Genomic DNA, 19,727 nt, shown 5'->3' with positions numbered 1-19,727 from the left:
CACAGTGAGTCACTTGGTACTGAATACAGAATTCATTTATTTGTATTCCCTCCCACCCCATGTCCAGCAAAATAATAATAATAATAGGTGATTATTTTGCTTAACTTGAAAAAAAAATAAAAAGAAAAACCACAAACCACCAACAAAAATGTAGTTCCTCAGTGTTCAGAGATCTTTGGAGCTTTGATGCTGACTTCAGTGCAGGTCCAGTTTATGTGGACTTTGACTTGTTTGAGCTTAGTTTAATTTAGCTGCCCGCTGCAGGAGTGGCTCCCTGCCCAGTTGTGACACATGTTGCTCAAGTAACTCCTAGCAGGTCACCTCATTTCTTGGGGCCTTGCTCAAAGTATGGTAGCATCACCATAGTTTGGATTATTTACCCCAACTATGTAAAAATTTCATTGGGACTGAAGAATAAATGGGAATTACTTGGAAAACATTATAAGGTAATAATAAGTTCTCCTGGGGAAAATGTGATGTCCTTGGCTATGTTCGATTGCATGCTTTTCAGGAACTTGGTGTTGTACTGCAGAAACATGTGGTAATTTTCAATCAACAGGTCAATCAATCTTTCACATTCAGTAATGAATTTCTCATAGTAATCACAGAGTTGGCCTGAAAGATCCTGTAATTTGTATCTGAATTGCTGGTGATAATCAGAAATTACTTTCTTCATTGCTGTGGCCCAGCTTTTAATTACATCCTGAGCAGTGGTAGAAATCTCTGCAACCTTCTCCTTCCCTTTTCCATCTGGATCGGTAAATATGGCAAGATATTCTTGGATATCTTTGGGTACAAGTTGCTGACTACCATCTGATAGTTTGGCAGCAAAGTCAGTGGCACTGCTAGTATATTTGGAATGCAAGTCCTTGAGGATAGCTATTAGGTTCTTGATCAGGTTAATAACCTTTTCTTCAAGTTCATAATATTTCACTGTCCAGCCAACTACACTGGGATCAAAATATTCTTTTCGAAGAGCCTTTATGTATTGGTAGAGATTCTGTAACTCATCAGAAGCTACTTCAAGATGGTTTTGAACAAGGCCATTAAGGTAATTAAGGTCCAGAGGTAGGTTTTTACTCACAATTTCAGAAATATATGATACAGGATTGCTTAAAAGTGAATTGGCCTCATGTTGGATATCATTCACGAGATTAACAAATGTTTTATTTTTAAAGGTATCTATTTCATATTTTATCTTTTCAAAAACCATTTGAAATATGAAGTGAAGATGAGTCAGTGTCTTTGTATTTAGGGAAAACTTAAGGTCATCAAACATTCTTTTGATCTTTTGTGATAGAGACTTCAATTGTCTTCCAATTTCCTGGAATACATCACTTAGTTTATACCTTGTTGAAGTGAAAGGAAATCTAATCTTTAGGTTCTTGATAAATTCATGTTTTTCCTCTAGGTCTTGCAAAAAGGAAGTCAGCATTTCTAATCCATTTTGAATGGTTGCATTTACCTGAAGTGGTATCTTCTCTACTTCTCCTATGACCATAGCACAGAATTCATGTGCATTATATGTTCTGGTTGTCCCTGGGAGCTGGAATCTGGTGTCCTTCAGGAATTCGACCAGAGAGTCTACTAGATAATTGAGTATTAAGTGGTATTTCTGTATAACCTGCACTGAGCTATCATACAGCTTATCCAGGAGTCCCTGGAAATGGTCCTCATACAGATGTTGGGCCTCATCTTTCCAATGCTGGTAGGCCCAAGTGGTACTACTGAGTGCTTTCCGGAGCCCTATGTCCACCTCATCAATCTGCCTTATAACTACTTGATGGACTCGTTCAGCACCACGTTGTAAACTTCTTCTTAGTCGTAAGGATACTTCTCTCAGGTCTAATCCAGTGTGTTCCTGGTGATATGTGTTGACATAGTCATAAAGGGCCCTCGTGGCCTTGGGTACATTATCTTTGAGAGCGTTTAGCAGTTGGGAAGCTGCCTCTTCTTCCCAGTTAGCTTTGATCTTGAGTTCATTTATAAGCTCCCAGTATATCCACTCAGTTTTTAATAGGTTAAGTCTTTTATCTGGAGAAGACTAAAATAAGCAACAAAACAAAACAAAAACACAGTATGTTTTCAATTATCCTGATTATGTAATATACTGCACTAAAACTTCAGTTTAGCAGTCAGAGGATCATTCTTAATAATGAAGGAGATGTGTCTTTTGCATGTCAGTGTATGTGTTTGCTTTACGGCTAAACAGGTCCACTGTTGTTAGTCTGTGTTTATTGCATGCCCACTAATGATGAAAACAAGACACACGGCATTTCACAGTCACACTTAAATTAAAATTTAAATTTAAGAATAAACAATAAACTGCAAATCCATAATGGATATATGAGCAGGTAAGTAAAATGAACAGATATAGACAGGTGAGAAAGACTAAATCCTTGACCATAATTGTATTTAACATGTTATTTCTACATTTAAGTTTAATATTCCTATCCTGTCAATATACATGTAATATATAATATCTATATATTTCTCTGGTGGCCTAGTGGCAAGAAGCTGCCCTGCAATCCCAAAGGCACACAGTTTAACATCTCCAGAAGCTCTGTGGGAGAAGGATGGGCCTTTAGCTCAACTTGCAGCCAATTGCTCTCATTGCCTCAAGTCAGAACTGACTCACAGTTGTCCCTCTAACGAATTGTAAGAAGGCTGTAAATGGCATGAGAGGCGAGGCCCATCTTTCTCCTATAGAGCTGCTGGTGGATTTGAAGCACAAGAAAGTCACTATATCTTTGGGTTAGTAGCACAACTCCATACAGATTTTATCAACAGATCTTTCTCCTCCTCTTTCACTTCCTCCTCTTTCTCCTCCTCCTCCTCCCCCTCCTCCTCTTCCCCTTCTCCTCCTCATTCTTTTCCTTCCTCTTCCTCCTCTCCCCCCCTCCCCCTCTGCTGTGAAGTTGGAACTGATGCATAGCTGACACTCCAGAGGGTTTTCAGAGGCTGTAAATAGTTTTGGAGCAGATTATGCATTTTTTTTCTCCTGCAGAGAGAATCCTGCTGGTGGATTTGAATCTCATGTCTTCGGATTGGCAGCACAATTCCTCACCACTACAGACACACCTAAAAGCTGAGCAATAATCTGAGGGAGGAACTAATTTCTTAGAAAAATCAAACATATATGATAACAAAGGCAGTCTTTGCCAAGGGATAAAGCTTAGGTGGCAGGAAGGGGTGAGATAGAGGATTAAAAAAATGAGAATCACAAGAAGGAAGTAAAAAAGTATTAAGACAGTTATATTATGAATGTTGCCATCAATGCCATAAGCAAAAAAAAAGTCTTATGAACACTTACATGGAAAACCAATTTGCTTTAAAAATCACTTAAATAGCAATGAGAAGAAAAACAAAGTAAAAGAAAATATACAGAGAAAATAAATCACTTGAAAGCTTATTGGAATAATTTCTAGAGAATAGTTAGTTTAAAAGTGCAACAATGAATGAATGAAAATCCAAAATCTCTTAAATGTTCATTAAAATGAATAAAAAAATTTGGAATAAAAAAATAATGCAGTAACAAAAAAAAAGAGAGAGAAGGAATGCTAAAGTTGACTTGTAATGAAGTCAATCAAGTAACCACAAAAGATACCCCTTATTGCAAAAATAGAAGGATAACTAGTAAAACATGTATGGGAATCAAAGGAGGTAAAGGGGGAGGCAACAGAGGGGTGAGAATAGGTAGGGGCTAAATCACAGGGTTGCACAATTTGGTGGGTGGAGGGAGGGAGGGGGTAAAGAAAATGGGAAAGATATGGAAGGGACCTGAAAAGACCAGGTGATAGTGGACATTGTCCAATGGTGATTAATTTTATAAAACATTATGAATGCAAATGATCATATAAAACACAATGTGAATGAAAAATAGCGTGAAACACAATGTATGTGAACTTTATAAGCAAATCAATATAAAAGAATTTTTAATGCTCTTTTAGTAAAAAAAAAAAATTTCAACCCATTTGTTAGCCTGTCACTTAGTTTTTGAAGGTCCTGAGAGAATGAAATGCATTCATCCAAATTCTCTTGGGGTGTGTAACCTATTAATGGGACTCACCGGAGGGTGGTAGTAGAAGTCCATTTTTAAAGCATCCTTATGCTCTTCCTTGAAGTGTAAGACCAGAGTGCCGACGGTGGGGGATGATACTGAGGCAAAGTAGAAAGTCTCATCCCCTTGGAAGTGCAGTTGCACATCAGTGAACCTTGGGCTGATGATGTTGAGGTAGGCATCCCCTTCCCAGTACCTGAAAGCAGAAAAGTAGATGGGCTATCAGGAAAGGAGTAGCAAGATGAAGAAAAAAAATGAGTTTTGGAAAAAAGTTGTTTTCATACACAAGTCCTTGATATTTGCCATCTTCTTTATATTCTGCACTGAAGTCACGGTGGGAAAATGCTCCTTGGATCTTGCACACTAATGTGCCACTCTCTATCTTGAGTGTTTGTATAACTGTAGAAGAGAGAGACTTATTTTGTTAGACTTTTAAAATGTAGAGGACAGACATTTTCATTGTAATAATGAGGTTATAGTTGTTATGTGCCATTGAGTCGCTTGTGACTCATAGTGACCCTATGCACAACAGCTCTGATCCCTGTTCTATCCTGAGCCAACCTCACTGTCTCTAACACACCTATGCTCATTACCCCAGTCACTGAGTCAATCTATCTCATCAAGGATTCCATTTTAACCAAGTGCTTTCCTCACAGGTTTGAAACATTACTATGTGGGCTATAATTTTTTTTAAAAAATACTCTGAAGGAGACATTACTCATCTTAAAATTCTTACATGGAAACGAATATTTTGGTACCTATTTTTTAAGGAGTGTGACTAGATTTTCTACAGAATGGCTTTGAACATGCAAGCTATAGATGTGTCTCCTCCCCATTCATTTCAATTTTTCAACAGGGAATAATTGTGCCTCTAATCTTATTTAAGAAAAAATAATTATTTACTTTCCATTTTCATTGAGAAACATAACATCTAAGATAGAAGTCAAAACATTTCCTTACCATTTAGATCATATTCCAGGATCTGTAAGGTTGAGCTACACGTAGCATCAAGAAATGTTTCCAGGTGGTCGTCTTTGTTTTTCAAGCCAACACTCCATGTGGTATTATATAGGGGAGAACCAATTCCAAAACGTGCAGTCAGTGATCCAAAAGAAGGAATAAAAATTCCAGTAGGCACCTTTAACTTAATGGAAGGAATCTCAACAGTCTGCTCTGGAATGGTGATTGTTGGCAAATCCAAGGTTGAAATTTTATTGGCTACCTCATTTAGGTCCCAAATAGCACTGCCAACTGAAATACTCTTTGGAAGGGTAAATTGTGATACAATTAACTGAAATGCAGGTACAGTTACCTCAAAAGAGGGAACTGAGGAGCCCTCTGATCCAGTATACTTTGTTAACACATCGACTTTGGGGAATTTTATTTTGGGGAGTATTGGCATGTTGAGGTCAAATGGCAAAGTACTTAATTGCTTCTTGATTCTTATTTCACTGAAGTCAAGTGTGTATAATGGAACCTGGAGATTTGTAAATGGGCCTTGGAATGTAGGAATGACAAGCCCTGAGTTTGAATTATTTAGTTTCAAGCCAGGGATAATAAACTCATTGGCTAGTTCTTGCACAGGGACTGAAAGATAATAACCTTTGGGGCTTTTGGTGTATGTAAGAGCTGTGGAAGCACGAAGATATTGCCTCTTGTCAATACTGGTGGTTACATCCAGCTTCAAGAGATCCCATAAACTCTTTTCATAAACTGGCAAGATAATTTCTTTGAGGAATGACAGGTGTCCTTCTAAGGATCCTGCCATCTCAAAGCGTGCCTCTTCATGGTCATTGGAAAGCTGTACATTGTTCTGGATTGCTCCAGAAAGGACTTGGACCTCACTTTTCCAGATGACCTTCTGGTGTCCACTGTTAGCATTGAGGACTACTTCCTGGCCAAAGGAAGGGATATCAAAGAGGGAGCTGGGCTGGCTTGCACGGACCTGAACAAGGGCTGACATTTCCCATGGAAAGAGTTCCAGAGTGGATTTGATTGCATGCTCTCCAGAGGTTAAAAAGATGCCCTGGAGCCTTAAGAGGTTTTTTGTATTGTGTTCCCAGGTGGCATATATGCGTTGGAGAGTGACTTCTCCAGCAAAATTTTCTTTAACTTCAAAGTTAAAAATGCCATCCAATTTAGAAACCCCTTGCAGCTTCACTGAAGACCGAGTGACCTTGGAATTCAAGTACGTATTGACATCACTGGCAATAGACCCTGAATATTTCTGTGAAAGGACTGAACCCTGGACATCTCCTTTGCCAGATGATTCAATAGAAAAGTAGGAAGTGAGGCCTTCTAAGCTAAGCTTATGGTCAACTTCCCCTTTAGCAGTAGTGTACAGTTTGGGGCAGTCAAAGTCATATTGTAACTCAACAGCTGAAGAGACAGTAGGCTTTGACTTGGTATTTCCATGGAGTTCTTGCTTGAAATTCATTTTCAGGATTGGAATCTGGACTTTGGCAGTTGTTGTCACTGATGCTTCTATATTTTTCTTGGTTAAGCTAATGGTACTGTCATGGCTACCTTCTACAAATGTGTTACTCAAAGACAAAGCTGTGGCTAACTTTAACCCCCTTTTCCTTGTCAAGCTTGACTTGCCCTCTAATTTGTACTGCAATGCACTGATACAGGAAGAAGAAGAAGAAAGGAAATGAGTGACAATATCTGACTGATTATAAAGTCCAACATTCGTGTTTAATGTGATGACACTTGATTTAAAGGAAAAATCATAGGTGATATTGCCCATGGCTGGAATAATGATGTTATTTGAGGTTCTTGGTACCTGGAACTCTGGAAGGGACAGTTTACGAAGACTATTAGGGATATGAAGGCTGCTATAGGATTTGGCAAGAACATTTAATGTCTTGTCTTTGCCTTTCTCAAAATACTTGTTGAAAGATTTACTGCTTTGGCTCACAAACTCATAAAACATATCCAAAGGCATTGAGATGGAATGGCTGTCTTTGTTTTTTTTATACTGAGCCTTTACATTTAAATCAAATGACTGCTTTGTTGTTTTCAAGAATTCCTTCAAGCCTGTTCCTTCCCACAAGGAGAAATCATTTAGCTGAGGAGTTGTGAGTGTTGTGTAAGGGAGAGTCATTTCGGGAATTGTCAAAGGAATATTTAAGAAGTCCAAATTGGCTTCTCCATTCATGCCAACATGAGCTTCCATGCTGTTCTCATTGTTGCTAGCAGAGAAATTTTGATGGTACTTATACTGATTGAACCTAGCACTGGCTTGCCAATTTGCTTGCTGGACACGAGGATTCAGAAGCAATGCGTAGTTAGTCAGGAAGTCTATCTTTCCTGTCAACTTTAATGGGAAATTAACTTTCAAATTCCCTTCATTGATTGTGGATGCAGTAATCTCAAATGGCTGTGCAGAAAAGAAATGATAATTTTTCAGCACTCCATTAACCCTTCCATTTAAACTGGCATGATGGTTGCCAGCTACCTCAGCCTTCATCTCGCCAAGCAGTGCTGTGCCTTTGGCAGTTAGCACACTAAGGCCTACATGCTGGGATTCAACTTTTGACTGGATTTCAAATTTTGAAAAGTTGAAGAACCCAGATTCACAAATGACATTTTGAGTAACTCTGAGGTGTTTACTATTGATCTTATTAGATAGGTTGAAGAGAGAAGTGTGCCCTTCCACAGTGAAAAGAATCTGTGATTCATGTGTTCCTTCATCGGAGAATGTGGGGTTGGCCCATTTCCATGAACCTGTTGCGGACGAAGTCCATTCTATGTGTCCACCTTTCAACAGTGTATTCATTTGATTGTGCAGGTCAGCCTGACTGGAAAATTTCAGTTTGGGGACATTTAATTTGTGGAAGTACTTTGTGTTGCTGTCCAGGGTAAACTGCTGGTATATTTTGAGAAGCATATTGTTACTAAGCTCCGCTGTATTTTTTTCTGTCTGTAAACGTGCCACTGTGTCTGACTTCCCCTCGATACCATTTCTAGAAAATAGCACTTGACTCGCGTGCTCAGTCTTCAGGTACTTACTGGAGAGCATCACAGATTCCTTCACAACCATTGGATCGGTTTCAGAGTCTGACAACTGTGCATTTGCTTGGAAATCAAAATTGAGAGCTTCTAATTTAGATTCTCCCTTGGCAGTGAAGGAAGCCACAATCTCAGTCTTGTTCACTGAAGTGGTCATATTCTGAATGGCAGCATTTGTGTGTAGTGTCAAAAGTGGAGACTGTATTTTCAAATCACCATACAGCTTGCCAAAAGTAGGTACTTGGATTGTGTGAGAGATGTGGGGAAGCTGGAATTCTGGTATGTCCAGTTCAGTAACTTCAAAATCTTTAAGGTTGAGATTTGGAATTACAAATTCAGAAATTTTGAGTTCTGGAAAAGAGAAATCTGGCAGAGAAATTTTAGCAAGAAGGGTGTCATTCACCTTCAGATCCCAAAAGTACACTTCTGGAACTGGCCATTGCAGCTCACTGCTCATCATTTGGTCAATGGTTCTGATAATCTTTACTTTAATTTCTACCAAGTCAATTGTAAAAGAAGGAATGTGGAAGGTATTGAGGACAGTAAATTCTGGTGTGGTAAACCTGGATGGGATTTTGACATTTTTCAGTATTTTGAAGTTTATCTCTACTGATGGAACTCTTAAATCTGTCAGGGGGACTATGAAATCAGGAGTGTGAAATGTGGCTTTTTTCAGAACACGAAGACTCACTTCAAAGGCAGGCATGGTCCCAAACATAGTCTGAATTTTAGGGACTGTGAAGCCCTCTTCCACAAGTTTTTTTACACTTTCAGCCCAGTCTTGGAGAGAATATTGTTCAGCAAAATCAGTAAGGTTCTTATCAGCAAGAATCCACCAATCTGAAACATACATGACGAGGGTGTGATAAACCTGGCTTATCAGAGAGAGGTATCTCTGGAGTTCCTGTTGAATGTCCATTTGATACATTCGGTCTCTAATGTCTTCTAGAGTCTCATGGAATTTGTCTTTCAGGGCAGTTAATGTTAATGGACCAAAAGTATCTTGTAGCCCATCAAGGAATAAGATGATTTTAGTGTTCTTTAGATCATCCATATAGACTATGGTCATCTGTCTGACTTCTTCTGCAAAGGATTTTAAGGCTTCAGCTTTCTGTGGGAGCTCTAGTGCCTGGATTTTACTATTGATTCTTTGAGTCACCTCACGGATTTTGTTATTGGTTTCATCCACAAACTGGTTATAATTAAATGACCTTAATTTCTTTACCAACATGTTAAGGAGTCTATTTACTTCTCTCATAAAATTTTCCAAGTCCAGGGCTTTAAGCTTTTTGATGTTATCATCAATCCACTCAACCAATCTCTCCAAGTAAACCTTCATTTCAACTTGTTTTAGGCCCCTGCTTAGCATCTGAAGCATCTCCTTTAACTTAAACTGGTGGGCCAACTGTACTGATTTATCCATTAGTAGCTGTATTTTTTGGTCTACATCATATTCCTTAATTAGCTCATGGACTTGGGCTCTAGAAGCATTAATGATCTCAGTTATTTTAAAATCTTCAATAAGATTTACAAGAAGGTCTTTTATGTACTTAATAATGTCCTTTACTTCCTGAATCTTAATTGCAGTTCTTAACTGATTTAAAAGCACTCTGATATCAATACTCTCAACATGTTGTTTTAACTTTTCAGCAAGATGTTGGAGCTCTGTACTCTGAATCTGTGTCATGAGCTGTTGCAATTTTTCTTTTATCTGCATTCTGAGTTGATATTTAGCATCGACATTTTCTATCCAAGATATAGTGCTACTTCCTGTTTTTTTAAAATCAACATTTTCAATCAAAATATATATATAGTGGATGGATTTTATTAAGTTTACACGGATATGATAATGTTCATCAAGGATTTTTAATTTTTCAATGATTCGATCAATAATCTTATCAATAGCTAGTCTTAAATCACCTACATCATAATTATCTTTAATATACTGATCAAATTGTATCACATATGTCTCAAGTTGAGAGAGTTTTTCATTCAAGTTGATTTTGGCCTCCTCCAATGCAATTTGTAGATCATTTACTGTAATCTTGTAATTTTTCATGAAAGCAGTTAGCTTCTCCTTAGCATTTGCAACTTGTGCCTCCCAGTTGAATGTATTCAGATAGTCATTAACTTGTTGTGGGACTCTGTCCAGAGCTGTTCGGTATTTCCTTGCAAGTTGATTAATATTGATGCGCTTCAGTTCTCTCTGTATGCTCTCCAATACAGCTAAAATTGCTTTTCGATTTTTTTCAGAATATTCTGGCACCATTTCCAGGAACGGGAGGTTGATTGTGTGAACATCTTGGTTCTTATCATACTCCACAGAAGCAACAATTCTGAATTCTTGTGGCTGGACAGCAACATCTCTTATTTCTAAAGCATCAATTAGATTAATTGGCTCACTGTGTAGAAAGGACACTGCAATTGGTGAATCTAGCACAGTGAGGTCAGCTAGGGCGTACCCGTTAAACTCCATGCCTACTTTGTCTTTAATGTTGTAAGCGTCAAAGTCCTGGCTGTACTCATTTTTATTCACCGTCGTCTTCAGTTTCCAGGTACTTCTTTGTTCCGTTGGAGTAAGCAGGACACTGACTTTGTGATCAAGAGAGGTGTCGATGTCTCTTTTGGATGTGAGACGGTGATTTGTGACTCCTTTGTAATCATGAGAAAAGGTAAGTGCCAGAGGTTTTGCTTTCAACTGGAATTTGTTATATAGCTGTCCAATATGTTCCCCCCAGAGAACTAGTTTCCCGTTGCCATTTGTATGGGTATCGATAGTCATTGTAAATGGTGCCATTGCAGAGTGGAAAACATTGCTTAAATGTAATGATTCGGAATTATAGTTTGTATTGATGTCAACAGCTAATGCCAGCCCAGAAATGTCTGTGTTGAGCCGATGGTTAAACTCTACATCTTGATACTTAGCTACTGTGTCTGCTTTATAATTGCCTGTTAAGTCACCATACGAAATAGTGTAGATATGCTTTATCTCATTGTTTTGGTAAGATCCTTTTATGTTACCACCCATACTGAGCTTCAGAGGTTCTAGCCGTAATTTCCCGTTATTGGTCAGATCCAGAGCATTGTATTTCAGGTCATTGTTTAAAGTAGCTACAAGGGAGTAGGGCTGAAGCTGAAAATTGAAAAGTTGCTTATAAAATTTGTCAGGGCTATAAACGTTGCCAAGTTTTGAAGAGAAACCTAGAGATAAGCCTGCAATGTTGAGACTGTTTGTGTAGTCAAGTTTCATGTCTTTATATGATCCCATCACATCATTTGTAAGTTTAAGCCCCTCTTGGTTGATCTTGAAGGTGAAAATATGTTTGCTGTCAACACCTAGAATCAAGGCCTGATAGGCACTACCCAAGGACAGCTCTGTGAGAGAGGCTTTTCCATCTAGATTGAGCTTTGCATTGTGTTCCCTGAAGCGGCCGTTTGTTATTAACTTCATTGATGCTCCAGAGAGGTCAACCTCTGCATTCAGCTCATTCTCCAGCACTAGAGGGTTGTACCTCAGGTTAGTTGTTGAACTGGTTGACATTCCACCACGGCCAATTCTTAGGGTTGCTTTGTGAGCACCACTGTTCATTTTGTCAGTGCCCATGATGTCAGCATTCAGTTCAAGACCATGAGAACTGAGAGAGGCAGAAAGCAAGGTGAAGAACCTTAGTGCCTTGTAATCTGCCTGGTACTCAGAACGTAGCAATGCATCTTGCTTAGAGAAGGTCAGATCCACCTTGTGAGAAGTGGTGAAGTCTTTGTACTTCCCATTAGTATCAGATTTCAGAATCAGCAGGTAGTTCTCATATTTCAGGGAAGCTGTATTTTTAAGGAGGCCATCTTGGAGATCAGAGGTGGAGAGGATGGTGACTATACCATCTTCATACTTTCCTGTTATCTGATTGCTTCCATGGAGGTAGGTGGAGTTAAATATCAGGCTGGACTCTCCATTTAGCTGGCCTGTATTAAGATCCTTCTCAAGAGACAGGTCCCAAATGCCTTTTGTATAGAGTGAAGAGGTTCCGAACTCCCCAATCACTTTGGCTTCCCTGACATGCAGGTGCTGTTTCTTTTGTGTTTCCAAATATGCAAAGGCTGACATTTGTGGTCCCCAGGGACTAGATGTATCAAATGTTAATAAACATTTTGAGGCTGGGTTATTTCCGTATTTTTCCACATGACTGAATTCGATATTTGAATCCAGAAATTTGTGTTGCAGGGATCCAGCACATGATAATAAGATCGTGTTCCAGTTGTCATAGGTTGCTTCTCCTGATCCTAAGAAAAATCAAAAGGCAATGGTTATATTAAGTCATAAATTCTCAGGATAATCCATATTGCAAATGTCTTTGAGTTATAATAAAGCCATGAAATAGTCTACTTGACCTAAAATTCAGAGAGCTCTGGTGACATAGCTTGTAGGGAGTTGCACTGCCACCTCAATGCTCGACCTCTCTGCTGGTTCGAATCTACCAGCAGAGAAAGAATAGGAAGTCTCTTCTTGTACTCTTTACAGCCCTGGAATCCAATTGGGGCGTCAGCTTTGAGTTAGTCCCAACTCCGTGCCAATGATAATATTAATAACTCCAGCCTACGCTGTAGAACTCTGGAAGGAATGAATATGGCTCACCTTGTACACTGTAGGAGAGGAAGTCAACTACAGAGTTGGCCTTCATGCTGTAGTAGGCCTTCAGGACGAAGTCGTCTGTGGTCATGTTGCCACCAGTGTACGAAGCTGACCAGTTATACACATTGCTGTACACGTTTGTGGACAGGTCCAAAACACCCAAGAGAGGCACCCGCAGTTTAACCGAATTGGGAATGGTAAAAGTGGGGATCTGGAACTCTTGAGATGGCAGATTGAACCCCACAGACTTGAAATCGAGGGCTGGTGTCCAAACAGTCTGTATGATCCTTAAATCTTTGGAGGATTTGCCACCAAAAGGCAGAGGAATCTCAATTTTTACACTGTTCTTGTTGAAGGTATATTTGACCTGGCCATCACTGAAAAGAACAACAAAGACATTCTCATATCAGATATCAGGGACTCAGCTGTCTGCTCTTCCAAGCAATATCAACAAGTACCATTCCAGAATCCACACTATGCTTTACCTAATGCTACTCCCTGCCCCTAGAATCCCTTTATTGTTGCCTCTTCCTGCCATAAACACTCAAACCCTTCAAAAACCCTTTAAAGAGCATGGTGCCACTGTTGTAAAATGGGATTGATATCAGGGTTGTAGTAAGACTGAGAAAAACTGGATACATTGTGTATACTGCACTGAAATGGATGAGGGAGAGAATAATTTAAAAGCGATGTATGACAGGGTATTATGGTTATCACAAGAGTCCACAATTAAGGTTGCATAGTGGAGTGTACTTGGGGAGGCGGGAGGGGTGCGGGGGGATTGTGTACCAGGGAAGGAGTGTTTCTTTTACTTTTGAAAGAGAGGAGCGAACTAGAGGGGGGTGGGGAGAGAAGTGCAGCAATGAATGAATGGAAATCCAAAATCTCTGTAAATGGGGAGCTCTGGTGGCCTAGTGGCAAGGAGCTGCAACTACAATCCCAGAGGTGCACGGTTCAAATCCACCAGATGCTCTGCCGGGGAAGGAGGGACAATCTCCTCCTGTACCAGTCAGATCTGATTTGATGCTACACTCACACAAAAATAATAAAATAAAAAAATCTCTGTAAATGCTCATTAAAATTATTTAAAAAAATAATGGTAAGAAATAAAATGAGTGCTCCATAAAAAAAAAAAAAAGAGCTGCTGCTTAAGGAGTTCTGCTGGCCAAGCAGCAAGAAGCTGTGCTGAAATCCTGAAGACACAGGATTCGAGGCCACCAGCTGCTCCTCAGGAGAAGGATGGGCAATTTCCTTCTGTGAGATGAACTGCTTCTGAAAACCTGCTAGAGGGTCATCTATAATTATATTCCTTTATATTTGTGGTCTAAAAATGCATCATTTACTCATATAATTAATGTTTATTCATTTGTCAGTGTCTACACAAAATTATTTATCTGGAAGAAAGAACTATCCATACCTTAGCCAGTCTCTAGCTTTTCATTGAATGGAATCTATTATCTTGAATATGGAGACACTTGGTGACGAATACTCAAAAAATGAATTGAGACAACTAGATATGTGAAATGTTGTTGATGTGTGCTGTCGAGTGCTGATCCTCCAGCGGGATTTTAGTTAATTGCATGAAAGGAGATTACTTATCTTTCTGCCACTGAGCAGCTGGTGGATTCAAACAGCAGTTGGGGTTGCGGTGTAGCTTCTTAACAACAAGCCACACACTTGGATTATAGTTTTATTCTTTTGTCAATTGTCTATGCCACCTTAGCAAGCTTACCTCTCTGAGTCTCAGGGATGTTATCTATATAGCAGAGAAAATAACATTCTTTCTGCTGTCCTCACAGAATTGGCCTTGGATAGCAAAAGAGAAAAAAACACCTACAAGTGCTTTAGAATCTTTTCAGTCCTGTTAGGACCATTGTGACAGCTAAGAAGAATACAGTAAGAATATTAGAGTTTAAAGGCTGTAGGCAAATAAAACTCTTGTTCATTGTTTTGCCACAACAGAGTCTAGAATCCACCTATTTAAGACACCAACATTCAGCAACAGCATCCATTGAAAATCTTGGAGGACTTGTCTGAGTCTGAGGTCTTGTCTTCCTGCATTTCTAGCCTTTGAAGGGGGTCTGAAGCACCTAGTATAGGAAGGTTCCTGACCTGCTAGGTTTTCTTTCATGCTCAGTGAGCTTTGTCTCTGAGCTGAGGGCTTTGGCTGATTTTAGGCTTTTCATGTTCATTTTTCCTGCTAGTCTTTGCTAACCATAAAATACTTGAAGGCTCAGGCAACCCAGGCTCTGTGTTTTCTTAGCCTTGAAAATACTATGGAGAGCAATCAGTCTAGAAAAAGACTCTTCAGCTCATGCTTTGGTTTTTCAACATTTTCATGAAATAAAGAAATCAAAAGACTACCTACATTTCTGCAAATATAAAAATTGACAGAAGAGTTTGGAAGCTGACTTACCTTTAATGAGTCAGAGTAAACTGCTAAACTCACATACACTCTTAAAATGCTGTCTTTAGTCAAAGCTTAACTGAAGTTCTTCTGACATCCTATAGCTCAACAGGAGCCTTGTAGTTGATAATACCTCAGTCAGCTCAACTCATTGCCATCCATTCAGAACCAACTCATAGCTGACACTTCAATGGATTTTTAGAGGCTGTAAATCCCTAAAGGAGGGAGATGGACTGTCTTTCTGCCTTGGTGAGTTCGAACTGGAGCAAACTCTCTATCCAGAAATTCTTCAAAGATTACCTTAATCCTGAATGAAGAGTAAGTTCACTTATGGTAGAAGGAAATGGAATGTATTCGAGTTCAGTTTGCTGGTGAAAATGATGGCTGCTATCAAGAAAATATCTAAACATTAAAGTACCAGGAAGCAGCTCTTGTAGGCAGTTACACTGCTAACACAAAGGTTGCACTTCTCTGGTAATTTGAATCCACCAGTCACTAAGCAGGAGTAAGATGGACAGTGCCCTCCTGTGCTATTTACAGCCTTGGACACCCACTGAAGGGTAAGCTATGAGTTACAACTGATTCAAGGGCAATGAGAGGGAAAGATAGGAGGAACTAGAATCCTCCAGTTGTGTTCTTTAACATTAAATTGTTTTCCTTAAAAAGATGTGGTTTTGAGTGTTTTTTTTTAAAGGGGAAAGCATGGCAAAGTAAAATCTTCCGTATGCTTCTCATATTTCAATGAAAGTTTCTGTCTGTCTGTCTGTCTGTCTCTCTCTCTCTTTTTTGTTTTTTGTACCTTTTCAAGAATAGGTTTTCTGGCATGTGGAACTCTGGCAAGCCCATTTTCTGTAGGTTTATCTCTTTTAGGTCACTAAGGTGATCTTGCAAAGCCTGAGCAAAAGGAAGCTTGCTAGATGCCTTCTGAAGCCATGTATTTGTTGCCTACAAAACAAGATAAATTTTTAGAGAAACAGACACAGTTAAACCTCAAAGAACTATAACATTAGGGAATGAATAATCTGTATTTTACAGGTCAGTTATTCTGCACAACAAAAGCACCCAAAGTAAAATCACAGAAAATGTTGTTGTTGTTGTTGTTATGTGTCATTGAGTCACCTGTGACCCATAGAGACTCTATGTACAACAGCCCTAAACCTTGCTCTATCCTGTACCAACCTTATTGTCTCTTATACACCTACCCCCATTACCCCAGTCACTGAATCAGTCCATTTCATCAAGGGTCTTCCTCACCTATGCTGTCCCGCCTTACTCCCAAGCATGACATCCCTCTTTAAGGACTGATCCCTCCTTGCAACATGCCCAGCGTATGTCAGACAAAGCTTCAAAATCCTTGCCTCCAAGGAGCAGCCTGGTTTAATCCTCTCCAGAATGACATTGTTTGTTCTCCTAGCAGTCCATGGTATATTCAATGCTCTCCTCCAACACCAGAACTCAATAGCATCAATTTTCCTTCTATCATCCCTAGTCATTGTACAGCTTTCTGATGCATAACAAGTGATTGCAAAGACCATGGCCTGCATCAGGTACACCTTACGATTTAGAAGGAGTCTGACTCTTTTTCTTTTATATGAACATAGAGCATAGACAGAGTCCTAGACAGTACCAGAATCTTTCCTTATTATCTTTAGGCACAGTACATTATTCTTATTAATAATATTCATCACATACAGTTTTACTTACTAGGTACTTATATGCAAACATAGATATTCCTTTTTTATCCCCCCTGGAAGTGTGCCTTATACATCTTTGGATGGCCATCTACACCTGAGTCAGGATTAAGGATGCAATGAGTACTTATAACCATATATTTAGATACTGGCTGACTTCTACTTACAACTATTAATTTGGAACCCATGTGCCGGAATGTCATATCTGTTTGAGGGATTCTGTAATCCAAGAGGCTGTTGGCATACGTATTCAAGCTTTCAGGAATATGAGAGAGATCCACAGGGAAATTTGCAGCCACTTTTTTGGTATCCACATTGGTGCCAGCATTCCATTCAAATACCATCTTCTTTTCATCTGAAAAATGCACACACGAAATAGTTTTAAATGGTGCCAGATCGGCTCTTAATGAATGGTTTTCAGTACCTACACTCTGGGGTACAGTGGCCTTGGAGGCCTTAATGGGGTGAAAGGAACATACCATAGTGCAAGGCCAACTTCTTGGAAATTGTTGAGCCATAAGCTGTGGCAGAGGAGTCCATTTGGAGGAGGAGTTTTGAGGGACACCAATGGGTGAAGATCTCACTTCTGGCTTCTGCTTGCAAACGGGGGATGGAAATAATGCCTTTGACTTTGCCTTCATCTTTAGCATTATGACTGTTGAAAAGAAAATCAGTTGGCATCAACCAATTTGTGCAGGGATGATCTCCTATCTAGGAGATAGGCAGGTTTAAGCAGAAGTTTCATTTATGGTAATAAAAACTGGATCAGGGTTTAGAGAAATTACCAAAAGCCATACTTATTAGCTTCTAGAGACAACATTGAGCATAAATTCAGGACTTCCCAGGAATGTACAGAGGGTAACGTGGGAGAGAAGTTGGGTTTTTTAAATGTTATTTTATTAATTTTAATGAACATTTACAGAGATTTTTGGATTTCCATTCATATATTGTTGCACTTTTCTCTCTGCCCACCCCTCCCCTCCAGTTCGCTCTTCTCTTTGAAAGTAAAAGGAAAAATTCCTTCACTGGTGTACATTCCCTCCGCCCCGAGTACTTCACCATTCAACCTCCATTCTGGACTCTTGTGCTAACCCTAACACCCTATCATATATCGCTTTTAAACTGTTCTCTCCCTCATCTGTTTCAATGCAGTATACAAAATTGATCCAGTTTTTCTCAGTCTTACCCCAACCCCGATGTCAGGTTAACTCCTATTTGCTAGCTCTACTGTCACAGCCATGAAGCACTAGTAGAATTTTCACCTTTCATGTGGGGAAACTCAGGTTTAACATCCAGCTAATTAGCAATTAACTTCACGCAAAGTCATTACCTTTCTGGAAGCTTGTGTGTTGCTCTGATAGCGAACAGATTTCAGTGGAGTTTATAGATTAATATGAGCTAATATGAAAGGCCTACAGATTTACCTCTAAGAAGTAGTCAGTAAAAATCCTACGAATTTCCATGTATGATCCATATCATGCCCTGGCCAGCAAGAGTTTCTTTACATTTCATGAGCTGGGGCTGACTCAACAGCAGTTAACAGCATTGCTTTGGTCAAGTTATTGAACCCATCTGAGCTATCTGAGCTAATTTTTTTATGTCAAATAGACACAGTTTATTCTGTCTTGTAGGTTCGTGTGAAAGCAGATACTTTCTTTAAAGTACCTAGCACAGTGTCTTCTGAATAGTAAATGCTCAATAAATGGCTGGACAAATGTGGAAGGTCAAAAGCTGTGGGCTCCGTGAAAAGCAGCCCTGGTGACTGAAGAAGCCAATGAGGAAGAAGAGGGAAAGAATAGCTCAGGAAAGCGCTCTTCGCATCCTCCTTACCTCACATGGCCAGTGAGCATGATTTCAGTGATTTTCTGATTCTGAATGTCCAAGGTGAGCTTGTAGGACTTGTTTTCTTCAGTCGATTCATCACTGACTCTGAGAAATGCTCCAAGGTCAACCTCTGAATATGGACTTAGGATTTCACCAGTCAAAGCCACACTCTCTCGGTTATATTTGAACACCACAGCCATCTCAGTCTGAACCAGATCTGAAACAGTGCACAAGAGCACCCAGAAACATATATTAAAGAAGCTATATTTGGAATAGGTTCTCAGCACTGGACCAACTGGCAGCATTAGGATGGATGGTGAAGAGACTGAGATTATTAACACCTTTAGTCGGCTCGGCTCCACGGTCAACACTCTTGGCACTAGTAGCCAGGACATAAAAAAAACCAACATATTGTGATGGGAAAGTCTGCTGTTAGGGACCTCTCCAGGGTACTGAAGAGCAGTGGTGTCACTCTGGAGACTAAGGTGCTTCTAATAGAGGCCATGGTCTTTGCAATCACTTGTTATGCATCAGAGAGTTGGACAATGACTAGGGAGGATAGAAGGAGAATTGATGTCTTTGAGCTGTGGTGCTGGAGAAGAGCATTGAATGTACCCTGGACTGCCAAGAAAACAAACAGACTCATCCTAGAAAGCCTCCAAGGAGGCTGCTCCTTGGAGGCAAGGATTCTGGGGCTTCATCTGACATATTTTGGACATGTTGTAAGGAGGGACAGGTCCTTGGAGAGGGACATCATGCTTGGGAGGGTGGAGGGACGGCACAAGAGGGGAAGACCCTCTATGAGGTGGATTGATTCAGTGACTGGGGTAATCGGGATTGGAGTGTCAGAGACAGTGCGATTGGCACAGGATAGAGCAGAGTTTAGGGCTGTTGTACATAGGGTCGCTATGAGTTGCAAGCAACTCGATGGCACATAACAACAACAACAACAACATGTTTGGGAAGAAGGGCAGAAAAAGACAGCAAGCCTACAAATGCCTGATCAGTTTAAAAGAGGAAACCCCTCCAAATTTTACCTTATATTTCTGACTACTTGGTGTTTTATACATTTTCTCAATCTACAAATATTTCTCAATAGCCTAT

At 39.7% G+C, this 19,727-nt stretch overlaps 1 protein-coding gene across 1 annotated transcript in view; it reads right to left on the bottom strand.

The window, feature by feature from the left end:
• Positions 1-439: 439 nt before the first annotated feature.
• Positions 440-19,727, bottom strand: part of APOB (apolipoprotein B) — a 67,310-nt gene continuing 48,022 nt past the window's right edge. Inside the window, exons 23-31 of the mRNA XM_006880718.1 lie at positions 18,630-18,840; positions 17,279-17,454; positions 16,967-17,154; positions 15,908-16,053; positions 12,705-13,078; positions 5,021-12,352; positions 4,345-4,459; positions 4,070-4,256; positions 440-2,044 (exon numbers count right to left, since the gene is read on the bottom strand). Of these exons, the coding sequence (XP_006880780.1) occupies positions 440-2,044; positions 4,070-4,256; positions 4,345-4,459; positions 5,021-12,352; positions 12,705-13,078; positions 15,908-16,053; positions 16,967-17,154; positions 17,279-17,454; positions 18,630-18,840 (10,334 nt within the window). The remainder of the gene's footprint in view (positions 2,045-4,069; positions 4,257-4,344; positions 4,460-5,020; positions 12,353-12,704; positions 13,079-15,907; positions 16,054-16,966; positions 17,155-17,278; positions 17,455-18,629; positions 18,841-19,727) is intronic.

The sequence above is a fragment of the Elephantulus edwardii genome, unplaced genomic scaffold (genome assembly GCF_000299155.1).
Source record: "Elephantulus edwardii isolate Elephantulus edwardi_28Jun2011 unplaced genomic scaffold, EleEdw1.0 scaffold00009, whole genome shotgun sequence".
NCBI classification, from domain to species: domain Eukaryota; kingdom Metazoa; phylum Chordata; class Mammalia; order Macroscelidea; family Macroscelididae; genus Elephantulus; species Elephantulus edwardii.
This window is presented reverse-complemented; position numbering and strand designations above follow the sequence as displayed.